This window comes from Doryrhamphus excisus, linkage group LG8, assembly GCF_037039965.1.
Source record: "Doryrhamphus excisus strain RoL-2023G ecotype Guam linkage group LG8, RoL_Dexc_Guam_v1.1, whole genome shotgun sequence".
In the NCBI taxonomy this organism is placed as follows: Eukaryota; Metazoa; Chordata; class Actinopteri; order Syngnathiformes; family Syngnathidae; genus Doryrhamphus; species Doryrhamphus excisus.
In genome coordinates this window covers 23459629-23481476 of record NC_136364.1, presented here as the reverse complement: position 1 = coordinate 23481476, position 21848 = coordinate 23459629, and the positions used below count along the sequence as shown (strand labels likewise).

General features: G+C 43.5%; 1 protein-coding gene across 2 annotated transcripts; it reads right to left on the bottom strand.

The window, feature by feature from the left end:
• Window positions 1–175: 175 nt before the first annotated feature.
• On the bottom strand, window positions 176–21702 carry acsl3a (acyl-CoA synthetase long chain family member 3a). Of its 2 annotated transcripts, none has more exons than XM_078793063.1 (15): window positions 21543–21702; window positions 16532–16900; window positions 14745–14922; window positions 9979–10088; window positions 9725–9863; window positions 7837–7990; window positions 7487–7610; window positions 7232–7303; window positions 5323–5462; window positions 4573–4745; window positions 2688–2762; window positions 2365–2553; window positions 2175–2289; window positions 1898–2067; window positions 176–1324 (listed from the first exon to the last, which is right to left on the bottom strand). In XM_078793063.1, exons 2-15 carry the CDS (start codon window positions 16880–16882, stop codon window positions 1167–1169), a joined length of 2148 nt encoding a protein of 715 aa, XP_078649189.1. In that variant the 5' UTR covers window positions 16883–16900; window positions 21543–21702; the 3' UTR covers window positions 176–1166. The 2 variants fall into 2 exon arrangements, with proteins under 2 accessions (XP_078649189.1, XP_078649190.1); XM_078793064.1 differs by having other exon boundaries at window positions 7837–7987.
• Between the last annotated feature and the right edge of the window lie 146 nt (window positions 21703–21848).

Below are 21848 nucleotides of genomic sequence, written 5' to 3'. Positions count from 1 at the left end.
CAGCCAATCAGCCAATCAGCCAATCAGTCAATCAGCCAATCAGCCAATCAGCCAATCAGCCAATCAGCCAATCAGCCAATCAGCCAATCAGCCAATCAGTCAATCAGTCAATCAGCCAATCAGTCAATCAGCCAATCAGCCAATCAGCCAATCAGCCAATCAGCCAATCAGCCAATCAGACACCAAATCTTTATTTCTGGGTTGTTGCAAAGCAAAAGAGCAAATAAAGAGCAAATAAATACAGATGACGCAAGAATATCAAATCAGCATTTAGACGTGACGGTGAAGCAGCAAATGACCTAAGCTTTACTTTTATTTACTCACCCTGGATTAGTACTATTACAGTACTACGGACTAAGAATGGCCATGACAAATCAGGAAAACACAAGTAGAATCTCAAAAAAACACAAAGTGTTCCCCGCCTGTCCTGGATGCCTGACGCTTTGGACTTTCCATACCATGGACTTTTGGCCAAAACACGACTCCTGGTGTTGCCTCGTTAGAACTGTGCTGTTCTTTAAAATCACACTGATGTGTATACGGGAGTGTGTGTGTGTGTGTGTGTGTGTGTGTGTGTGTGTGTGTGTGTGTAGCACAGTGTTGATAATTGATCTTGTTTCCCCGTTAGCCGCTAACAAAGGTACTTCCTTCAACTAAGTGTTGTGGAATGTTCCTAACTTGACAGACGTGGACAATAAAACAATTCCACTCAGGGCAGAAGGAGCTTAGTGTCACCTGACCCGCAGGAAAGACCCAAATATGATCTATCATCTTGTCATATTCTAAGAATGTAAAAGTGGTAGAAACCATTGTGTGAGAAATGGATCAGTCCCAGCCTTTCAGCCGTGCTACTCGAGTTCAACAGAGCGCGTCAAGCGTTTCATAACTGCCATCTGACACAATAAAACCCCGACCACAGAGGTCATACACCTGGGGGGGGCGCGGGGGGCAGCAACAGTGGCGTCTCCCGGCCCTTGAAGGCATCTTCATGCACATGAAGCGATGATTGTGCTTTCATTGAGCGATGAATTCAAGTATGAGGCCAAAGGTGGAGCTGAGTACCAAACAGTGGAAGACCAAACTGAACCCGTCCGTCTTGTTTCATCATCAGTTTTTGTGTAAATATGAGTCAGCTTTTGCGTATGGACTGTGGGACTCCTTTGTGGTCATTTCCCTCCGTACATCTTCTCGATCTCATCCCGGTAGTAGATTTCCAGCTCCTTTCGCTTGAGCTTGAATGCATCCGTCACCAGTCCAGCCTCGGAGGTCCAGGGGTCTGGACTCAGGTGGATCTTGCGAGGGATCTCAATGGATGGGCGGTTGTCTACAACATAATTAAGAGGATGAAACGTGAGCACACGTCCGAGCAGACGAGGGGGGGCGGGGTCTTCCTGTACCTGCTGTAAGGCTTGTTTACCTACTTTGTACTACTACGGAGCCGAGTACCCGGGTGTCACGGTCTGGGTACCCGACAGTGGAGTCGTTCGCTCAGATAGCAAACGGACAATTGAAACGGTTCCTTGGCCGCCACTCAATTTAAAGTATGAAACTGAAGCTGAGTCTGGCCAAGCTGACGACATTTGGCTTTGGCTGCTAAAGATCAATACAAGATATTATACACGCATATTTTATATTATTATTATTATTATAACGCTTTGGATCGGATGCACAACTTTTGTTTGAACCCACCCATTTATGGGGAGGTGCCCGAATGCTGGTGGCCAGCCAATCCCAGGGCACATATAGATCCCCCCCCATTCATACCTATGGACAAGTTGGAGTGGCCAATTAACCTAGCATGTTTCACCTTGCTGTGAGGCCTGCATCTAACCACTCGTCCACCGTGCAGCCCTGTACTGTATTATATTTAGACTAAAATGTAAATATGGCCGTGTACCTGCTTGGCAAGCCTTGAGGCCAGCGTTTTTGATGACCTTGAGCACCAGCTCGACCATGACCTCGGCCTTACAAAGCTCCTCCCGTGAGCCGCGGACGCCATATTGGTCAGCCAGCGCCTGCAGCTGCTTCTGATTGGGCACCACGAAGGCGATCATGTAGCTCTCACTGCTGCAGGAGAGCAAGTCAAGGCAAAGGAGGAGGAACTTTACCTTTTTGACCAAACGCAATATGATGACCACTTGCACCTTCTCACGAGACGGCGCCGTGCAGCCTACCTTCTGGCGTAGGCACAGATGCTGTCCACCATGGCGCAGTTCTTCAACATGGCCTCTACGGTTCCCAGGGAGACATACTCGCCCGTCTGCAGTTTCACCAGGTCTTTACTCCGATCTGCAAATACGGGGAAGGCATCCGCTCATGTTCTCTTCCACAGGAAATGGATGGTCCCCCCAAGTGTCGTCCCACCTATTATTTTGAGGCATCCATCCGGATGAGCCTCTCCAATGTCTCCTGTGCAGAACCAGCGTTGTCCATTTTCATCCACGATGAAATGTTTGTTTTCCAAGTGGTTCTTATAATATCCCATGGTTACGTTGGGACCACCGATTAGAATCTCTCCTCGGGGATACGGCTTGTCCGTGCTGAGGTAGCCCCCTAAAACAGTTTATCCAGAAGAAAGCCTGGAACTTTTTTCAACTTATTTACTTTTTACTGGAAATGATGATGTGATGGATTCATGAGATATGGGGGGGGGGGGGGGGCGTTTTGTCCCATATCGTGTCACTCACCCTCTGGCCAGTCTCTAAGCATGATCTCACAGCAAATTAGCGGCCCTCCGACTCGCCCACAGCTGTAATCCCACACTGCAACATCACACACACACACACACTTAGAGTACAATCAGGAAAGGCACTTGCATGAAGCCGCAACATTTAGTAGCATGGCAACATGACCCCTGTGTCTCTCTCGCGACGATAAGCCCCTCCCACTGGAATGTTGACAAGACTGAGAGCTGAAGGCTGACATGTGGGAAATGCTACTCATATTTCATAATAAAGTTACATTTCATAATAAGTCCATTCAAAAGGAATGACGCACCAGCAGGGGTGTCCAGGACCACACGCGTTAACACGGGGGGGGGGGGATTTGGTACATTTCCAAGAAAGATGCTGAAACCAATCTAATTGTTATCGGTAACCAAGCAATTTAATAATTTCTCATGAATAATAATTTTTACAGTATGCCAAGGGCCAATAAAGAATGAGCTATACGGGCCGACCTTTTGTTTTGGAAACAGATCAATCAATATTTGGATCCTATTTACCTCCTGCTTCTGAGCATTGGATGGCTTTGATATCGGAACCATTTATGACATCTGAGCATTGGATGGCTTTGATATCGGAACCATTTATGACATCTGAGCATTGGATGGCTTTGATATCGGAACCATTTATGACATCTGAGCATTGGATGGCTTTGATATCGGAACCATTTATGACATCTGAGCATTGGATGGCTTTGATATCGGAACCATTTATGACATCTGAGCATTGGATGGCTTTGATATCGGAACCATTTATGACATCTGAGCATTGGATGGCTTTGATATCGGAACCATTTATGACATCTGAGCATTGGATGGCTTTGATATCGGAACCATTTATGACATCTGAGCATTGGATGGCTTTGATATCGGACCCATTTATGACATCTGAGCATTGGATGGCTTTGATATCGGAACCATTTATGACATCTGAGCATTGGATGGCTTTGATATCGGAACCATTTATGACATCTGAGCATTGGATGGCTTTGATATCGGAACCATTTATGACATCTGAGCATTGGATGGCTTTGATATCGGAACCATTTATGACATCTGAGCATTGGATGGCTTTGATATCGGAACCATTTATGACATCTGAGCATTGGATGGCTTTGATATCGGAACCATTTATGACATCCGAGCATTGGATGGCTTTGATATCGGAACCATTTATGACATCCGAGCATTGGATGGCTTTGATATCGGAACCATTTATGACATCCGAGCATTGGATGGCTTTGATATCGGAACCATTTATGACATCCGAGCATTGGATGGCTTTGATATCGGAACCATTTATGACATCCGAGCATTGGATGGCTTTGATATCGGAACCATTTATGACATCCGAGCATTGGATGGCTTTGATATCGGAACCATTTATGACATCCGAGCATTGGATGGCTTTGATATCGGAACCATTTATGACATCCGAGCATTGGATGGCTTTGATATCGGAACCATTTATGACATCCGAGCATTGGATGGCTTTGATATCGGAACCATTTATGACATCCGAGCATTGGATGGCTTTGATATCGGAACCATTTATGACATCCGAGCATTGGATGGCTTTGATATCGGAACCATTTATGACATCCGAGCATTGGATGGCTTTGATATCGGAACCATTTATGACATCCGAGCATTGGATGGCTTTGATATCGGAACCATTTATGACATCCGAGCATTGGATGGCTTTGATATCGGAACCATTTATGACATCCGAGCATTGGATGGCTTTGATATCGGAACCATTTATGACATCTGAGCATTGGCTTTTGATACAGGACCCATTTCTGACATTTATATGCTAATATTTGTAAATACAGTTCTGCTTAGCTTACCTTTGCTAACGGTTCCAGCTCCACAGGTCTCTGTCAGGCCGTAGCCTTGACCCACGGGGCAGCAGAAACACACGTTCATGAAGCGTTGAGTGGCGGCGGAAAGCGGGGCCCCACCCGAAAACATCAGTCGTACACGACCGCCGAGGAGAGAACGGACTTTCTTGAAGACCAGTCTGAATTGATGAATAGAAATAGAAAATAGGTTATATGCTAGGAAGTTACATACCATATATATATTTCTAGATTTAGTGATATCATTTGCAATGTCTTGTTAAGGTGGAGCCATGATACACATGTCAGGACTTTGTATTGAGTTGTGGAACAGCTACACACGATACCACACACCATAGTATTTTCTTGGACTTCCTGCCTCCCCCCCAAACGCTCCACTCGGTGGTGATTGGTGAGACTCCCAAGCGCTCCAGAGGACATCCCGAAATGTAGGTCAGCGTTTGCTTAGTGTCGGGAATCTGCAGCCCATGTAAGGAAGTCCAGCAGAGCCATGCTTTCAGGGCTCACTTCCAAATACGCAAACCTTGTTATTTGATGCGTTGGCATCGTGTAACACGGGAACACAACGTTGGAACAACATTTATTGGTCAGTGAGGAGGAAATAATATGGAAGAATCATTTTATTGGATTCCATTGCTCCAATGTGCTCTACATAGGCCAAAAAATGCTGCCAATGGCCCCCGGGCTGCACTTTGGACACCCCTGTATGAGAGTGCTGCTGGAGAGACCGGGACGTACCTGTCACACAGGGGGGTACCGTGACCTTGGCCGATCTGCTCCAGTTTGTAGTTGTAGGCCAGGGTGAAGAGCGTTCGCTGGGAACGGTTCATCTCCTCCACCTTGGCCATCACGTTCTTATAAATACGATCCATGATCTCCTGAAGTCACAGAGTTAAGGCACAGATCACAGAGATGTCATTGGGAAGTCATGTACTTTGTCATGCAGTACTCATGTACTATGTCATGCAGTACAAACGGTTCATCTCCTCCACCTTGGCCATCACGTTCTTATAAATACGATCCATGATCTCCTGAAGTCACGGAGTTAAGGAACAGATCACAGAGATGTCATTGGGAAGTCATGTACTTTGTCATGCAGTACTCATGTACTATGTCATGCAGTACAAACGGTTCATCTCCTCCACCTTGGCCATCACGTTCTTATAAATACGATCCATGATCTCCTGAAGTCACGGAGTTAAGGCACAGATCACAGAGATGTCATTGGGAAGTCATGTACTTTGTCATGCAGTACTCATGTACTTTGTCATGCAGTACTCATGTACTTTGTCATGCAGTACAAATACTAATAGAAAACTAATAGAAGTAACGGGTGATACGCGTTACATGGCGTGCAAGCTGATGATGGTGGGAGAGGAAGTCTGCACAAGATTCAACAAGTCATGTGACAAGCAGTCATGTGACAGCAAACTAATTGGTAGGCGTGTTTGTGAGGTTGCGTGTGTACATGAGTGTATTGGGGGGGGGGGGGGGTGGTGACCGCATGGGGCTTTCTCACGTTCCGTTCACAGCTGTGAATGCTTCCAGACGCCGAGAGGGCCTCTGCCCTTTGCTCTACCACCACTGGGACATGGGGGGGTGGGGGGGGGGGGCAGGGCTGGCGCTTGGGAGGATGCTGACACGGAGGGAATCCAGTGGGGATTCAGCCTGAAACTTGCCCGTGTAGCCATCATTTTACATCCATGCATACGGTATATATACAGTATAAATATATACGTATATGTATATATATATACAGTAAATGATGTACTGTTATGATTTACATTACAGTCATCCCTCGTTTAGCGCAGCTAGTTGGTTCTAGACCCGAGTTTCCATGGAGTAGGATTCCTTATTCATCAACAATACATGCAATATGTTCCCAATGGAAATAGTTAACATAATTAGAGCACTCCATACATAAAATAACAACCCTAAATTCACCTTTACTACTCGTATTACCCAATATAGTAGACGTCATCATTAGAAAGAATAATAATGAATAAGAATAAGAATAATTGTACACTTTATGGAATATGCTAACATGCTAACAGTATTATTGTAACAGTCACATGATACATAAACACCAGTGAGCATGTCCTATGAACAACCCCCAAGACAGTAAGACTACTTTGGCACCATGTCTGTCCCCCCCGCTCTATGCCGCTTATCCACACTAGGGTCATCACGGGCATGCTGGAGCCTATCCCAGCTGTCTTCAAGCTACAACGGGTGGCCGCCCCCCCCCACACACATTCATATAGTGGCCAATTAACCTAGCATGTTTTTGGAATGGGGGAGGAAACCGGAGTACTTGGAGAAAAACCACGCATGCACGGGGAGAACATGCACACTCCACACAGAGAGTGGGGAATTGAACCTGGGCCTGCTAGCTGAGTGGCCTGCACACCAACCACTTGAATCTATGATTGTGTGTAGTGGTATGAAACGTTGGCACAAACGTTGGCACAAACGTTGGCACAAACGTTGGCACAAACGTTGGCACAAACGTTGGTAGAAACGTTGGCACAAACGTTGGCACAAACGTTGGCACAAACGTTGGCACAAACGTTGGCACAAACGTTGGCACAAACGTTGGCACAAACGTTGGTAGAAAGGTGAGCAGAAGTGAAATGCGAGTGCTTACAGGCACGGCCGCCATCAGAGTGGGCCGCAGGACGCTGGTGTCGCCTTTGCTGCCCGTCTTGATTTTGGTGGACTATGATGAGAAGTAAAAACATTGATGGATTTCCTTCATTGTTGTCATAATGCTAGAGTAGCCCGTGATTACCAAATAAAGACATTTTCTTTGTATTAACTCTAAAACTGCCAGACAGACAGATGACGGAACACATCTTCTTTTTAAGACGTGTAAAGATGACTGATGACTAAAATACAGTACCTGGTCCGACAGGGTCTGAGGTGAAGAATAGCCAATCTTACAGCCATGAGCAAGGCACACCAGCTCTGCACTCAACTCCAGGACATGGGCCAGAGGGAGGTAGCCGATGTAGGTGTCTTCCTCGCTGGAAACATGCTGACCATTAGCGCAAGGAATTCAGTATTAAGGAGATGAGATGAAGACATATTCCACCAAGCTGTCATTTGGATTTTATTCTTAGTTCTTAATCATCTCAGCAGAAGAATACAAGGCATCCGGGGAAAAAGAAGACAAGTAAATATGCTCCAAAATTCACCTTCTTATATCTACATACTGTACTGTGTATACAGTACACCTGGCAGCTTACGTACCTCAGACTGGGTATCCGCTCGGCCAGTCCGGTGATGCCAGCAATGATGTTGCTGTGGGAAATGATGGCACCTTTGGGTGGACCAGTGGATCCACTGGTGTACATGATGACCGCAGTGTCTGAAGGCAGAGGCTGATATTGGTTGGTCCTTGCTGCTTTGCAACAGAAACACGAGCACTTTTACTTGAGTGGGCGTGTTGACTCACCCAACCTCTATGATGAAAATAATAAAGTACATAATACAACTAAATACTTACTGTTATCTGGTCTAACCCCAACCTCTATGATGAAAATAATAAAGTACATAATACAACTAAATACTTACTGTTATCTGGTCTAACCCCAACCTCTATGATGAAAATAATAAAGTACATAATACAACTAAATACTTACTGTTATCTGGTCTAACCCCAAGTTCTATGATGAAAATAATAAAGTACATAATACAACTAAATACTTACTGTTATCTGGTCTAACCCCAACCTCTATGATGAAAATAATAAAGTACATAATACAACTAAATACTTACTGTTATCTGGTCTAACCCCAACCTCTATGATGAAAATAATAAAGTACATAATACAACTAAATACTTACTGTTATCTGGTCTAACCCCAACCTCTATGATGAAAATAATAAAGTACATAATACAACTAAATACTTACTGTTATCTGGTCTAACCCCAAGCTCTATGATGAAAATAATAAAGTACATAATACAACTAAATACTTACTGTTATCTGGTCTAACCCCAACCTCTATGATGAAAATAATAAAGTACATAATACAACTAAATACTTACTGTTATCTGGTCTAACCCCAACCTCTATGATGAAAATAATAAAGTACATAATACAACTAAATACTTACTGTTATCTGGTCTAACCCCAACCTCTATGATGAAAATAATAAAGTACATAATACAACTAAATACTTACTGTTATCTGGTCTAACCCCAAGTTCTATGATGAAAATAATAAAGTACATAATACAACTAAATACTTACTGTTATCTGGTCTAACCCCAAGCTCTATGATGAAAATAATAAAGTACATAATACAACTAAATACTTACTGTTATCTGGTCTAACCCCAAGTTCTATGATGAAAATAATAAAGTACATAATACAACTAAATACTTACTGTTATCTGGTCTAACCCCAACCTCTATGATGAAAATAATAAAGTACATAATACAACTAAATACTTACTGTTATCTGGTCTAACCCCAAGTTCTATGATGAAAATAATAAAGTACATAATACAACTAAATACTTACTGTTATCTGGTCTAACCCCAACCTCTATGATGAAAATAATAAAGTACATAATACAACTAAATACTTACTGTTATCTGGTCTAACCCCAACCTCTATGATGAAAATAATAAAGTACATAATACAACTAAATACTTACTGTTATCTGGTCTAACCCCAACCTCTATGATGAAAATAATAAAGTACATAATACAACTAAATACTTACTGTTATCTGGTCTAACCCCAAGCTCTATGATGAAAATAATAAAGTACATAATACAACTAAATACTTACTGTTATCTGGTCTAACCCCAACCTCTATGATGAAAATAATAAAGTACATAATACAACTAAATACTTACTGTTATCTGGTCTAACCCCAAGTTCTATGATGAAAATAATAAAGTACATAATACAACTAAATACTTACTGTTATCTGGTCTAACCCCAAGCTCTATGATGAAAATAATAAAGTACATAATACAACTAAATACTTACTGTTATCTGGTCTAACCCCAAGTTCTATGATGAAAATAATAAAGTACATAATACAACTAAATACTTACTGTTATCTGGTCTAACCCCAACCTCTATGATGAAAATAATAAAGTACATAATACAACTAGATACTTACTGTTATCTGGTCTAACCCCAAGCTCTTGCACGGCGTCCATGCTGTGGATGCTAACGCCACGGGGATAGCCGAGCCACGCGGTTGGCGTGTTGTCCACTACGATGATGCACTGCAGCTTTGGAACTTTAGCCAGAATAGCCTAGCACATGTTAGCATGCATATTAGATCACCATCGTCAGCGTGATACAGCGAAACCATAAGAACGCTACATCTGGCGTCCCACCGCCATGAAGGACTTCCTATTGTGTTCTAACCTTGAGCCTGGTCTCCAGGAGCTCTCTGCTGGTGATGACGTGGGTAACTTCCGTCTCATTCAGGCCGTGAGCGATGGCTTGACCCCCCAGCGTTGCGTATAAAGTCGCCACTGCAGGAAACAACAAGCTGTTTCACACGTCAAATGAAGTATTTGAGGAAGCTGTCAGGCTTTTGCTTAACAAGTTCCATCAACAAATGTCACAAGATTACCTTTACCCAATTCCACATGTATGAAAAGGAGTCGGAAGAAGCCAAGCTTATTGAATCATCCCCTTTCTCCGTATCTGTCACTGATAATTCATTCACACCTAATCTTTTAGATGTTTGAGAACCTATGAGAGCACACATAAGAAACCTGAGGCCAAGTAGCCGGTTGGTTCCCAGGTGAAAAGAAACAGCGTAATACCCTTGGGTCCTCAGGCCGACACCGACACCGGGACACGGGACAGGCCTCGGTGACATCACAGGCTTGCGTCATGGAGGGACAATAACATTTCCGGCTCTGCATCAGCGTGTGAGGCCATGACACCTCCCACCGTGAGATCTACATACAAAGCTTGGTGGTGTACTTTCTCCGTGTTGTTTACTTCTTATTATCTTTATTTCTTTGCTTGTAAAAATCAGCAGCCCCACTGACCATAGCAGCACCATGATTATTATGGGATATTATTATTAGCGCTGCCAAGGAGGTTGTGCTTTCAGCCGCATGAGACTGCTCTGTTGGTTTGTTGACGGATTATGAAACTAATACACACCACTGAATGGACTTCTTCTCGTGGAGCACTCATTACAATTTCCTTGCCAATCACCAATCTTTAAAAAGCCTGAGCTTGCCTGCCTTTTTAATAACTGACAGCGTACACCTTCAATATTCCAATACCATTTTGATGGCAAACATTGGACAATATGGATGATGATGCAACCACACAGACGCTTCCTTCCACTCATCAGTGCCTTTCATCTTTCAGTGGTGAAAATCAGTCAGATTTATGATCAATAATGTTTACCATAGTTTTGCTTGTCACATTAGTTCTCACGTGGAAGCCTTGCAGAAGCCTACCTAACCCTAACCACTACTCAGTAGTTCCTCACTAGTTCCTCAGTAACTACTCTAAATGCATGTGTCGTAGTTCCTCACATCTACTCTACCCACTAGTTCCTCAGTAACTACTCTAAATGCATGTGCCATAGTCCCTCACCATCTACTCTACCCACTAGTTCCTCAGTAACTACTCTAAATGCATGTGCCGTAGTTCCTCACCATCTACTCTACCCATTAGCTCCTCAGTAACTACTCTAAATGCATGTGCCATAGTCCCTCACCATCTACTCTACCCATTAGCTCCTCAGTAACTACTCTAAATGCATGTGCCATAGTCCCTCACCATCTACTCTACCCACTAGTTCCTCAGTAACTACTCTAAATGCATGTGCCATAGTCCCTCACCATCTACTCTACCCACTAGTTCCTCAGTAACTACTCTAAATGCATGTGCCATAGTCCCTCACCATCTACTCTACCCACTAGTTCCTCAGTAACTACTCTAAATGCATGTGCCGTAGTTCCTCACCATCTACTCTACCCATTAGCTCCTCAGTAACTACTCTAAATGCATGTGCCGTAGTTCCTCACCATCTACTCTACCCATTAGCTCCTCAGTAACTACTCTAAATGCATGTGCCGTAGTTCCTCACCATCTACTCTACCCATTAGCTCCTCAGTAACTACTCTAAATGCATGTGCCGTAGTTCCTCACCATCTACTCTACCCATTAGCTCCTCAGTAACTACTCTAAATGCATGTGCCGTAGTTCCTCACCATCTACTCTACCCACTAGTTCCTCAGTAACTACTCTAAATGCAAGTGCCGTAGTTCCTCACCATCTACTCTACCCATTAGCTCCTCAGTAACTACTCTAAATGCATGTGCCGTAGTTCCTCACCATCTACTCTACCCATTAGCTCCTCAGTAACTACTCTAAATGCATGTGCGGTAGTTCCTCACCATCTACTCTACCCACTAGTTCCTCAGTAACTACTCTAAATGCATGTGCCGTAGTTCCTCACCATCTACTCTACCCATTAGCTCCTCAGTAACTACTGTATATTTGTGTACCTATATATATATATATATATATATGTATATATATATATGTATATTGTTGTGAGACCAAATAACTGTACAGCCACACACGTAAGGCCGTACTGGAAAAAAGAAAGCAACAGAGGTGGGAAATAAAAAGGCCACTCAAATGCTAAATGCTAAAAGCTACCCCGGATTCCAAAGGATTCTTTTCATCAGTCACTTTCATAAATATGATTTACTGAATGGCAACAATATGATCCAGACCCTGGTATTTGCACATTTCCCATTAATTCCCATTAATTCCCAAGTAATGACCAGCATGAGCAGATCTTCCTCATTTAGAGGAGAGAAGAAAAAGAGGCTCGCAAAGAAAAACACACAAACGGACGATGTTTGAGTTCACTGGGGGGGCTTTGGCTGACTCCTCGCTGCCTTTGTCAACATCAGATGCTCACGTAGACTCAGTCACCCCGACTGTGATGCCATTAGCCTTCACTTGTTTGCCTGGCTGTCCTCCCCGCTGTCTCTTCCACCCCCCCAGCCCCCCGAGCCTCTTCCTTCTCTTTCCACTGGGGTGGAAGTGTTTGTGTTTGCAAGCCATAAAGATGCTGGCTAAAGATGCTTTATGGGCTTGCGCTCGCAGCCTATTTTCTGCCTGACAGTTTAATGGAGCTTCATCTGGAGTGCTCACAGGAAATAAGAGGTTCTTCAAAGACGCTTGCAAAGAATTAGGGAAGCTAGAGTGCAGCCAGTAATGCTAACAAATCAAAAGTATTTGCTAAAGACCTATCAAAGAGCGAAGCAGTCCTGAATCCTTAAAGGGGACCTATGATGATAACCTCCAAATGAAGTTAGAATGTTATATTGTCGTGTTAAACCATGCCAAGGTTTCACATCATGAGGTTTGTGCATTTGGAAGTGAGCCCTGAAAGACGTTTGGGATGGCTCAAAACGCTTGGTTTCAAAAGGTGTGGTAAAACTGCCCCTTTGTGATGTCACAGAGGGCGGACTTCCTTATATGGTTGTGTCTGTAAGCCAGATAAGCTCTCTGCCCTCCTCCAAGCTCCGCTCCTCTGATTGCCTTGCTAGCAATGACTTCTGCGGGAAAGCCACATTTGTATACAAGAGGCCCAAGTGGTTGGGGTTCACGGATCCCGACCAGTGAAAGAAAGACCTTTATGAGCATGGGCCAGTATGCAGCTAGACTAACCAACAAACCTGCTGAAGCCTGACACCTTTCAGTATTTATTTTGTGGAAGTCATGGAGCAAAAGTGCTTGCATCCGGCCGTTTTCCACCTCTATCCGTGGACACTTTAGACGTTACCGATGCTGTAGAAATGTTGGAACGCTAAAGCTACTTACCATTGCGACACGTCTTGAGGTAACCTCTTTTCTTGAGAAACTGGGGACTGTCCAGCATCTACTTACGGATCGGATTGGGGTTCCAACACATATGGCTGTAGGTTAAGAGCCCACATTTTAAAAGGATTCATGGCCGTTTATAATCAACTCCTATACCGTTCGCAGCTAGTGGCATAAACCAAAGTCTTTTTAAGCACCCGCGAGTGTGACCAACCACAGGGGAGTGGGGGAGTCCTTTTTTCAGTTTGACATTATGTGTTAAAGCTGTGGAAATTAATCGATGATTAATCAACAACTATTTTCATATTTCATAAAAAAAATGTGTCATTTAATAATTGAAATATTCTATGATTTCAGCCTCTCCAATGTGAATCTTTCTTAATTTTCGTAGTCATCCATGAAAGCCGGAATCCGCTTCGGAAGCCAAAAACTGTGGATTGGGATTTTCATGGCATGAGTGGAAGGGAGTGTCCGTGTGGCAACATTGTACTACCCCCCCGTTATGCAATACTGCATCCACAAGGCCAAAGACGCCCAAGAAATCAAGTGCAACAAATGTGGACATTTTGAAGTTCTCCAGTTTTAGATGTTAGCAATTGGTGGTCGGAGGTGGGGCAGATGATCCATTGTGCGTCAACCCCGGTTTAAGGGCAAGGGTTACCAAAGTCGGAAATGAAACAGCGGGTTTCCATCAAAAAATCAAGTGGAATTATTATGGGGAACAAGGGAACATTGGTCACTTATGTAATAGTGAAAGAGAAGGAACAAATTGACCTTATTCTGTTATCCTAGTACACACACACACACACACACACACACACACATGCACACATGCACACTCACACACTTGTATATCATTCAGTGGGGAATTGGATAAGAACAAGAGTGAACTAGTTCAATAAAATATATGTAAATACATAAATAAAGGTTGTAAAATTGATTGAGAGGCCAGAGTCTGGGTCAGTGCCCCGGAGGCACATAAATGAGTCCGGGACCTCTTAGGAATATACTCCTCAACGCAACTTGTCATGTCTCTTTCATTCTAATCCGTCCTCCAGCCTGGGAAAGGCCAAGAGCTGTCAAACAACATCAGGAAGAAGATTGTCGCGCTGCACATCAGCAAGAAAAAAGCAAAGCGACCGGCGTTGGTCTGATCATTTCCAAATGGTATTCAAGATAATGAATTGGCCTGGCCCCGCATGGACATAGCATGTTAGCATATTAACAACTGTTTCCTCGACGTTTTTTTGTTGATGGCTGAAGCCCTTGTTATACAATAGCATAGTGAAATAAAAAGAATATTTGGGTGTACTCACATGGGAAACCCTGCATGAAGCAGGCCATGGCGGCTATGATCCATTCGGCCCTTGTTTCACAGAAGATAGCTATGTTGTGCTTTGGTCTCTGCCCCAGTGATGACAGACCAGCGCCGAGCCGGGATGCTGCTGACAGGGTCTCCGCATAGGTCAGCCACTGGTACTCTCCTAGAATCACCTGCAAGAGCTTAGGGTTAGGTTAGGGTTCCAATGTGAGGTAGTAAGATGCTAAACGTACAAACGTAGCCCCACATGACAAAAGGGGAAATGTTCTCAATGTAGAATTTTAGTGGAAAACTGCCAACATGACGATCGTTAACAAAGGGACAGTCAAGTCGGGAATTTCTTCACTAACCCTCACGTGATGTTTCTGGGACGCAAACCAGGCCTTGGGGCCATTTTCAGCCTGTCGCTGTAACCTTTTTTTTAATTGTCCTTTGACATATTGTGGAAATGAAATTAGTCTGTAAAATAGATACTAACACCTTTAACACACAATCAGTGGTTTGCTAGATTGGTTTTGGCATCTTATAATATCATAAATAGCCTCCATTTTTACATTAGTGGAAAGTTTGGACACCCCCGTTGTTAAGGTTACATTGGCCCCTAGTGGCTGCCCTCAGTACTTTATTTTGTATTTTTTAGCTTACAGCACATTCTGTAGTACTCATGACTACACATGCGGTAAGGACAACAAACAATAGCCGGAAGCCAAATCCTGTATGTTGTCATGCAGCCACAAATGTTTCAACAGGAAGATTTAAACAGATTAGAGTGGTCACGCTCTTGGAATTAGTCTTCTACGTGTTGCTGCCTCGAGACTGCTCAGTCTGTGTCCAATTGGACATTTTTGTGACTGGCAGGAACACAAAATAGTAAAACTGTGTATTTTGGTGGATGGGCATCCCTGGTTTGAGCTTATCTTTTAAGTCCAACCAAAGCTCAGTTTTCAAATGTGCACGAGTCCTACTGTGTTTGTAAAAACATGCCTGCTAGCCTGTACTGCGTCTGTGGACGTCAAACTAACAGGTTACACCACAAGTGTCTGCTTTTGAACAATCGAGTAGGGCTGCACAATAACCCACCATGGGGCCCAAGAACATTGCCAGCACTTAGATGAAGGTGAGAAACCTCATTGAATTCAAGAAATAGCCTGGAACAAACCATGTGACTTTCTCCTCATCCTCCTGTCCTCCCTCTGCCGTCCTCGCCAACAAACGTCTTCAATGAAGACAAAAGTGAAGTCTGGAACGGATTATTTGGATTTACATTGTCTCCTACGGGAATTGTTTTTTTTCCATTTTGGTACCTTTTGGTTTTAGACGGATGAATAAGAACAACCATGGCACTGTACTACAAAACATTTACTAGTACATGTACTTCTGTAGTATTATGAGGAACTTTTGTCTTTAAGACAAAAATCAGCTTACTTTGTGGAGCATTCCAAACATTGAAACAATGTGCTGGCATGTTCGATACCCAAAGAAAACAAATGGAGCATAACAAACATTTAAAGGATGCATGTTGCGTGTTGTGAACAACTGAAGTTATCAGCATCTGTTGCTTTTCTCAGGGCTTTATCTGTGACATGTAGCCATGTTCTTTGTATGCTTTCCAGATTGTGCTTCACACTACACTTGTTTTCCCGCACGTTGCATCGGGTAATAGTTTGGCTGACCATCTGATGCCTTCACAGCACGGAGACCCAGATTAGCCCTGAAGCTCAACTCAGGAAGACTGGGGTGCATTCCTATATTCCTATATTCCTTCCTCAGTGTGATTTGTACCTTCTTGAACACCTTGCCGTTGCTCTGCTGCTCATCTTCCTCACTGATCACCATCCTCGTTCCCAGACATTCTCTGTCTGCGAATCTCCTGGCCGTATCTGTAAAGAGCTTCGCCAGTGTGTCCAGTCCCGGGCGCAGACAGGTCACCAGTTCCTTTGCGGCCTTCAAATCTCTGTAAGGTCCCTCAGGTTGTCCCAGCACTGAGATAGCCTTCAGTTTCATGGCCCGCTCTTTTGGTCCGGAAACCAAAGTGAAGATGGAGTAGGGCAGGAAGGTGAAGCAGGTGTAGATCCACACAATGAAGTGGATGATGTGCAGCAGCACAGGGTTCAGGTCTTCTTTGAGTTTCATCTTGGTAAAGCTGCAGACCTGCCAGATGGTGAAGAAAGAAGAAACATAATGAGTTAATATCACAGCAACGTGAATTCTTGATGCAGTTAACTAGCAGTTAAGGATTTATGCTGGTTACGTGGAAGTCTCAGAACGGCCTCTCAGCCCTTGAAGATTAGCTCGTTAGAAAATGAAACCTCACAATGACTCTCGCTTTTCTATCCGGCCAAAAGAAGAAGAGGAAAGAGTTAGTTTCTTATCAGGCTGGCATATACCATGATCAGGTGGAGAAACACCAGGACGGACGTTCTTTATGATGGCCGTGTGCTCTTTAGTCTGCTGGAAACATTCTCAGACACGCCTTCCGCACGAAGGCTTTGGCTGTGGTCTCGAGGCATAGACTGGAGCTGGCCAGAGTGCTGAACAGAGACCCAAGTTGGGCTGCCACAGGTGCCAAAGTTGCCAAATGGCCTTTTTAACGTTGTCAAAGCAGGCCAGGGACATGAATGGCAGAAAGGCGTCTACTAAGCTAAATGTGGCTTCATACTGAAGGTATACGTTGGAGGATGAAGAAGGAAACCTCTTTTTCATGTCCGTTACATGACAGATTTGCCAGCAAGTTCAGCCAAAACCTCTGACTGATTTTTTGCATCATATTTCTAAAAACACCAGACTACTGTCACTTGGAGGATCTTTGACTAGCATATTTTTACAGTAGCTCCTGCAAAACGGTACAAAAGCTCCTGCCAGAGGCCTTTTACTATTTTTACTACTATACTATTTTTGTGCTGATCCTTAAAAACAGCGGCGTGCTGTTGTCATTTAAAGACACGATTCTCAACTCCTGGGCCCAAAAGTGGGTCACAGGTTTTTGCCTGCAAATAAATAAATAAATAAACGTAATGACCCAATCCGTGAATGCACCTTGCATTCCTGTCTGCTATTGACTTGCTCCGCTGCCACAAGGGAACCTTGTTGCAAATAGTCCCACATATGCCATATGTTGCAGTTGAAAGATTTCCCCAATTCGGGCCTCTGCTCGTCATTCAGGGTGGTGGGGCAAGCAATGGGGCAAGCAGCCAAACCAGTGGAGAACCTTTGTTTTAGAGGATCCAAATAACATTTATTTGCAGTGAGTCCCTAAAAACAACAGAACGCTTCCATCACATAGAAGATCTTTGACTAGCATTTTTGGAGTAGATCCTTAACAACAGCATCTATCCTTGATTTGGGGAGGGGATCTTGGACTGTTGTTTGTGGTCCTTAAAAACAGAAAAACACCAATACTATTTCCCTAATTGGCTGTTTTGTTTGAAAACATAGAAGACCATTGACAAGCATTTTTTGCAGGAGTTCTTACAAAGAGCAGTGCTTCTGTCATACAAAGGATATTTGACATATATACTTTGACATGTATGTATCTATATGCTGTACATGAATACTTGCAAAATACATTTTGAAATTTCGACCAACACGGCTGCTCATAGTATTTTAACCACCTTTTGATGAACATGAATGGGGAAATCAAACTCAAACTAGGTTCTTCATATGAACATAAAGGGGCCTATGAACGTGCAAACATGCCGGCTATTAGTGGCCGTTACAAAGATGCAGGTGAGACATGTTGACATGTTGATCTTTTACTTTCTGATATGGGGACAGTATCTCCTTGCTCATCTCCATGACAGTTGGCACATGCACATTCCGACCCGACAGTATCATAATCTCTTCTTGCTTCTTTGACGCACCATCACGTTACAAAACTCACCACTGACAAAAAGTGCACTGAAATTCGATGCCAAGCTCGTACTTGTCCTTTTTGTCCCCTTCAGATGACTAAAACTAAAGCAGTTCCTTGTATTAACACAACATCCTTCAGCTGCCTGTTTGGTTTTTGCTCATCTAAGGTAGTTCATAAATAAGACAGAGCTTAGCCAAAGGAAATCAAACCCACACCTACTAGCTCATATAGGACTACGTCCCCAAGGCCACTGGATGGAGCACTGCTGCCTACCAGGCTGGAGAAAAACTCAGACATCTACGCGGGGAAAGGACACAACAAGTTGAGACGGCCATAGAAATTTCCGACTGTCTACAATCTCGGATCAACATTTGCAATAAAAGCCACTTTTGTAATTAGAGTCAGCTTCAATAACAGATAACAGATGGAATTGGATACACAGGCTACAGGCTAACCTTTAGCCTTGCCATCAGACTAGTGCTACAACTGCGCTTTGTTCTATTGTGGGGCCACTTCCATGTCCCTCCAATATGGCTGCCGGTGGTACGGGGCTCCGCTGCTCCGCTGCTCTGCTGCTCTGCTGCTCCGCATGGGCCTCCATTTTGCCTTTTTAGCAATGGTCCATGATTCAGGTGTTGTTTCTTTGGGTTTTGGCCACTCCTCTTGACCACCTGTCTTTTGTGCACTTTTGCAGTGGGATTCATCTTCTTCCCTGCCCAGCCGTCCTTGAACTGCCTTCCAAGGATGACCCCCCCCCCCAGCCCCCACCCCATTCATAAACTCTTGAGCATCAATAAACACTAAAGTGTGTGCATTTTGGACACCCAAAGCCATCCATAGAAACACATTACCTGCAGCAGTGCAGACATACAAAAGCCATTTCATACCTTGCTCATTAACACCGGGACAAAACAGAATTGCACCACAGTACCACATAAGTTGGACCCTAATCGCTTGCCCTTAGTGAAAAATCCTCATTTTGCAGGATGTGGCCGTTCAATGGGTAGCTTTATGCGCACTCTTAATGGATTAATGAGCAATATTGTGACATGGTCTCAGGATAGGAGGGGGCGTGTTAGGGAGGGAATACTACTTCCTACTACGACACAATACTACTTATTGTGTGAATGAGAGGTTTTGTGCACCGTCCATCTTTATCCACACAGCAGGTCTTGCAGACAAATATCAAAATGGTGGCCCTAGTGCGGGGGTCGGCAACCCGCGGCTCTAGAGCCGCATGCAGTGGCTCTCTGGAGCCTTTTGAAAAATATTTGAAAATGGAAAAAGATTGGGGAGGGAAACGTATCTGTAGTTTTAATATGGTTTCTGTAGGAGGACAAACAAGACACAAACATTCTTAACGTTTTCCAATGCTGTAAAAACGTGTCGAGTAAATATTCAAGTTCAACATTCCTGTCAAGGAACATTTGCGTCATCGCTGAGACAGACGTTTCCATCAGCAGGGCGGGACGTTCTGAGGAGAACAGAGGATTCAACGTTTCTCGGACCCAATCATTTGCATTCATCTTGCATGCCCGATGTCGAGAAGCCGACCATTCACGTCCCAAAACAGAAGTCACATTAAACGAGTAAGAACACAATCCTGTCGTAGGCACATATTTAGTAACAAAATGGCTGTTTTTATAAAGTCATTATTTATATATTATATATTTGGAATGACACTTTGGGATGTTATTGTGTTTTGTTGCTCGAGTCCGAGTGTTATAGCCTTGGAAAATAAACATTTCATCATGAAGGCTCATAATGATAGCAGTTGGCTAATATAGCTAATATAGATACATACAGCATGTGTTGCCTTCATTAGAAGGTTTAAATCAGGCTTTGAATTTTTCGCGGCTCCAGACATATTTGGTTTTTTGGTCCAATATGGCTCTTGCAACATTTTGGGTTGCCGATCCCTGCCCTAGTGGCAACGTAATACACAAGTTGACCCCAAGGATGGAGCAGTGTTCAGTGTAAATCACTCATTGGTAACTAAAGTCTCTCATTTAACTGATTTAGCAGTGACTTAATGTGACACTGCTAAATCAGAGATGGCAATAATAAACCATGTGCTAATTAACATAATAATAAACCATATGTTAATTAACATATGGTTTATTATTGCCATCTCATGCGTAGTATATACTGCCAGTGTTTTTTCTGATATTAGCTTCTTTGTTTTGTTTCCCCCAAAATTTGTCCGAAGGCATCAATCCATCACTGTTTTTGTTCTTAATTAGAACGAATAAACTTTAAATTACAAAATGTAACCAAATGAAATATGTCTAATAGATATAGTGAGAAGTACTTATGGGTACAGATATGGAGATAAGGTATAGGATTAAATCAACTCTGCTTCGTCATACTCCTTTACAGACGTGTTGAATTGTGCAAACCCAAGACAGCTGGGATAGGCTCCAGCACCCCCCCACCCCGACCCTCGTGAGGTAAAGCGGTAGAAAATGAAAGAATGAATGAATGAATGAATTGTGCAAACCACGTGACGTTCCTTCATTTAACTCACAAATAAAATAAACAATATTATACCATACCATGCATTGGAATTTTCAAATCTAAGTAATAATGGGTGGACTAAGGCATATACTGACAAATACAAATGAACGATAACACTTGTTAAACACTGGTTAAACACTAGTTAAACACTAGTTAAACACTAGTTAAACACTAGTTAAACACTAGTTAAACACTGGTTTCCGGTTTTTCTTTTCAAAATACAACACCTCATCTGAAGCGATTCCGGTTGTATACGTGAGAACGTGTTTTTGGATTATATTTGACATTTATTTTCTTACTATATCTCCATGCAAACGCACAGAAGCTGTTTTTTTGTGTAACACCGAGCCAAGACGCCATAAGAAGTTTTTGGACGTACCCGGGCTGTGTCAAAACAAAGCAGGCGAACTCGGACAAACTCACCTGTAGACTTTGTCGCTCGACCGAAGCCTCCTGGCTCTCCCGTCGGCAGCAGGACCAACGAAGCACTCTGACATTCTTGGTATTGTTGCATAGGTAGCGATGGAAGGGCGGGAGAGCTGCTTCGTCGTGCGGTGATTGGACTGCTTGGAGTGGCGCGTGCGAAGGGCGGCCTGGATGGAGGGAAGGAGGGCCGGGAAATGCAAGGGTTACTCCAGGTCATCATGCCACGAGGGTTTATTTTATTCAAAAACATCGATCAAATATTGACACTGGTTTTAATACATAAGTCAAATACTCCGTAACGCG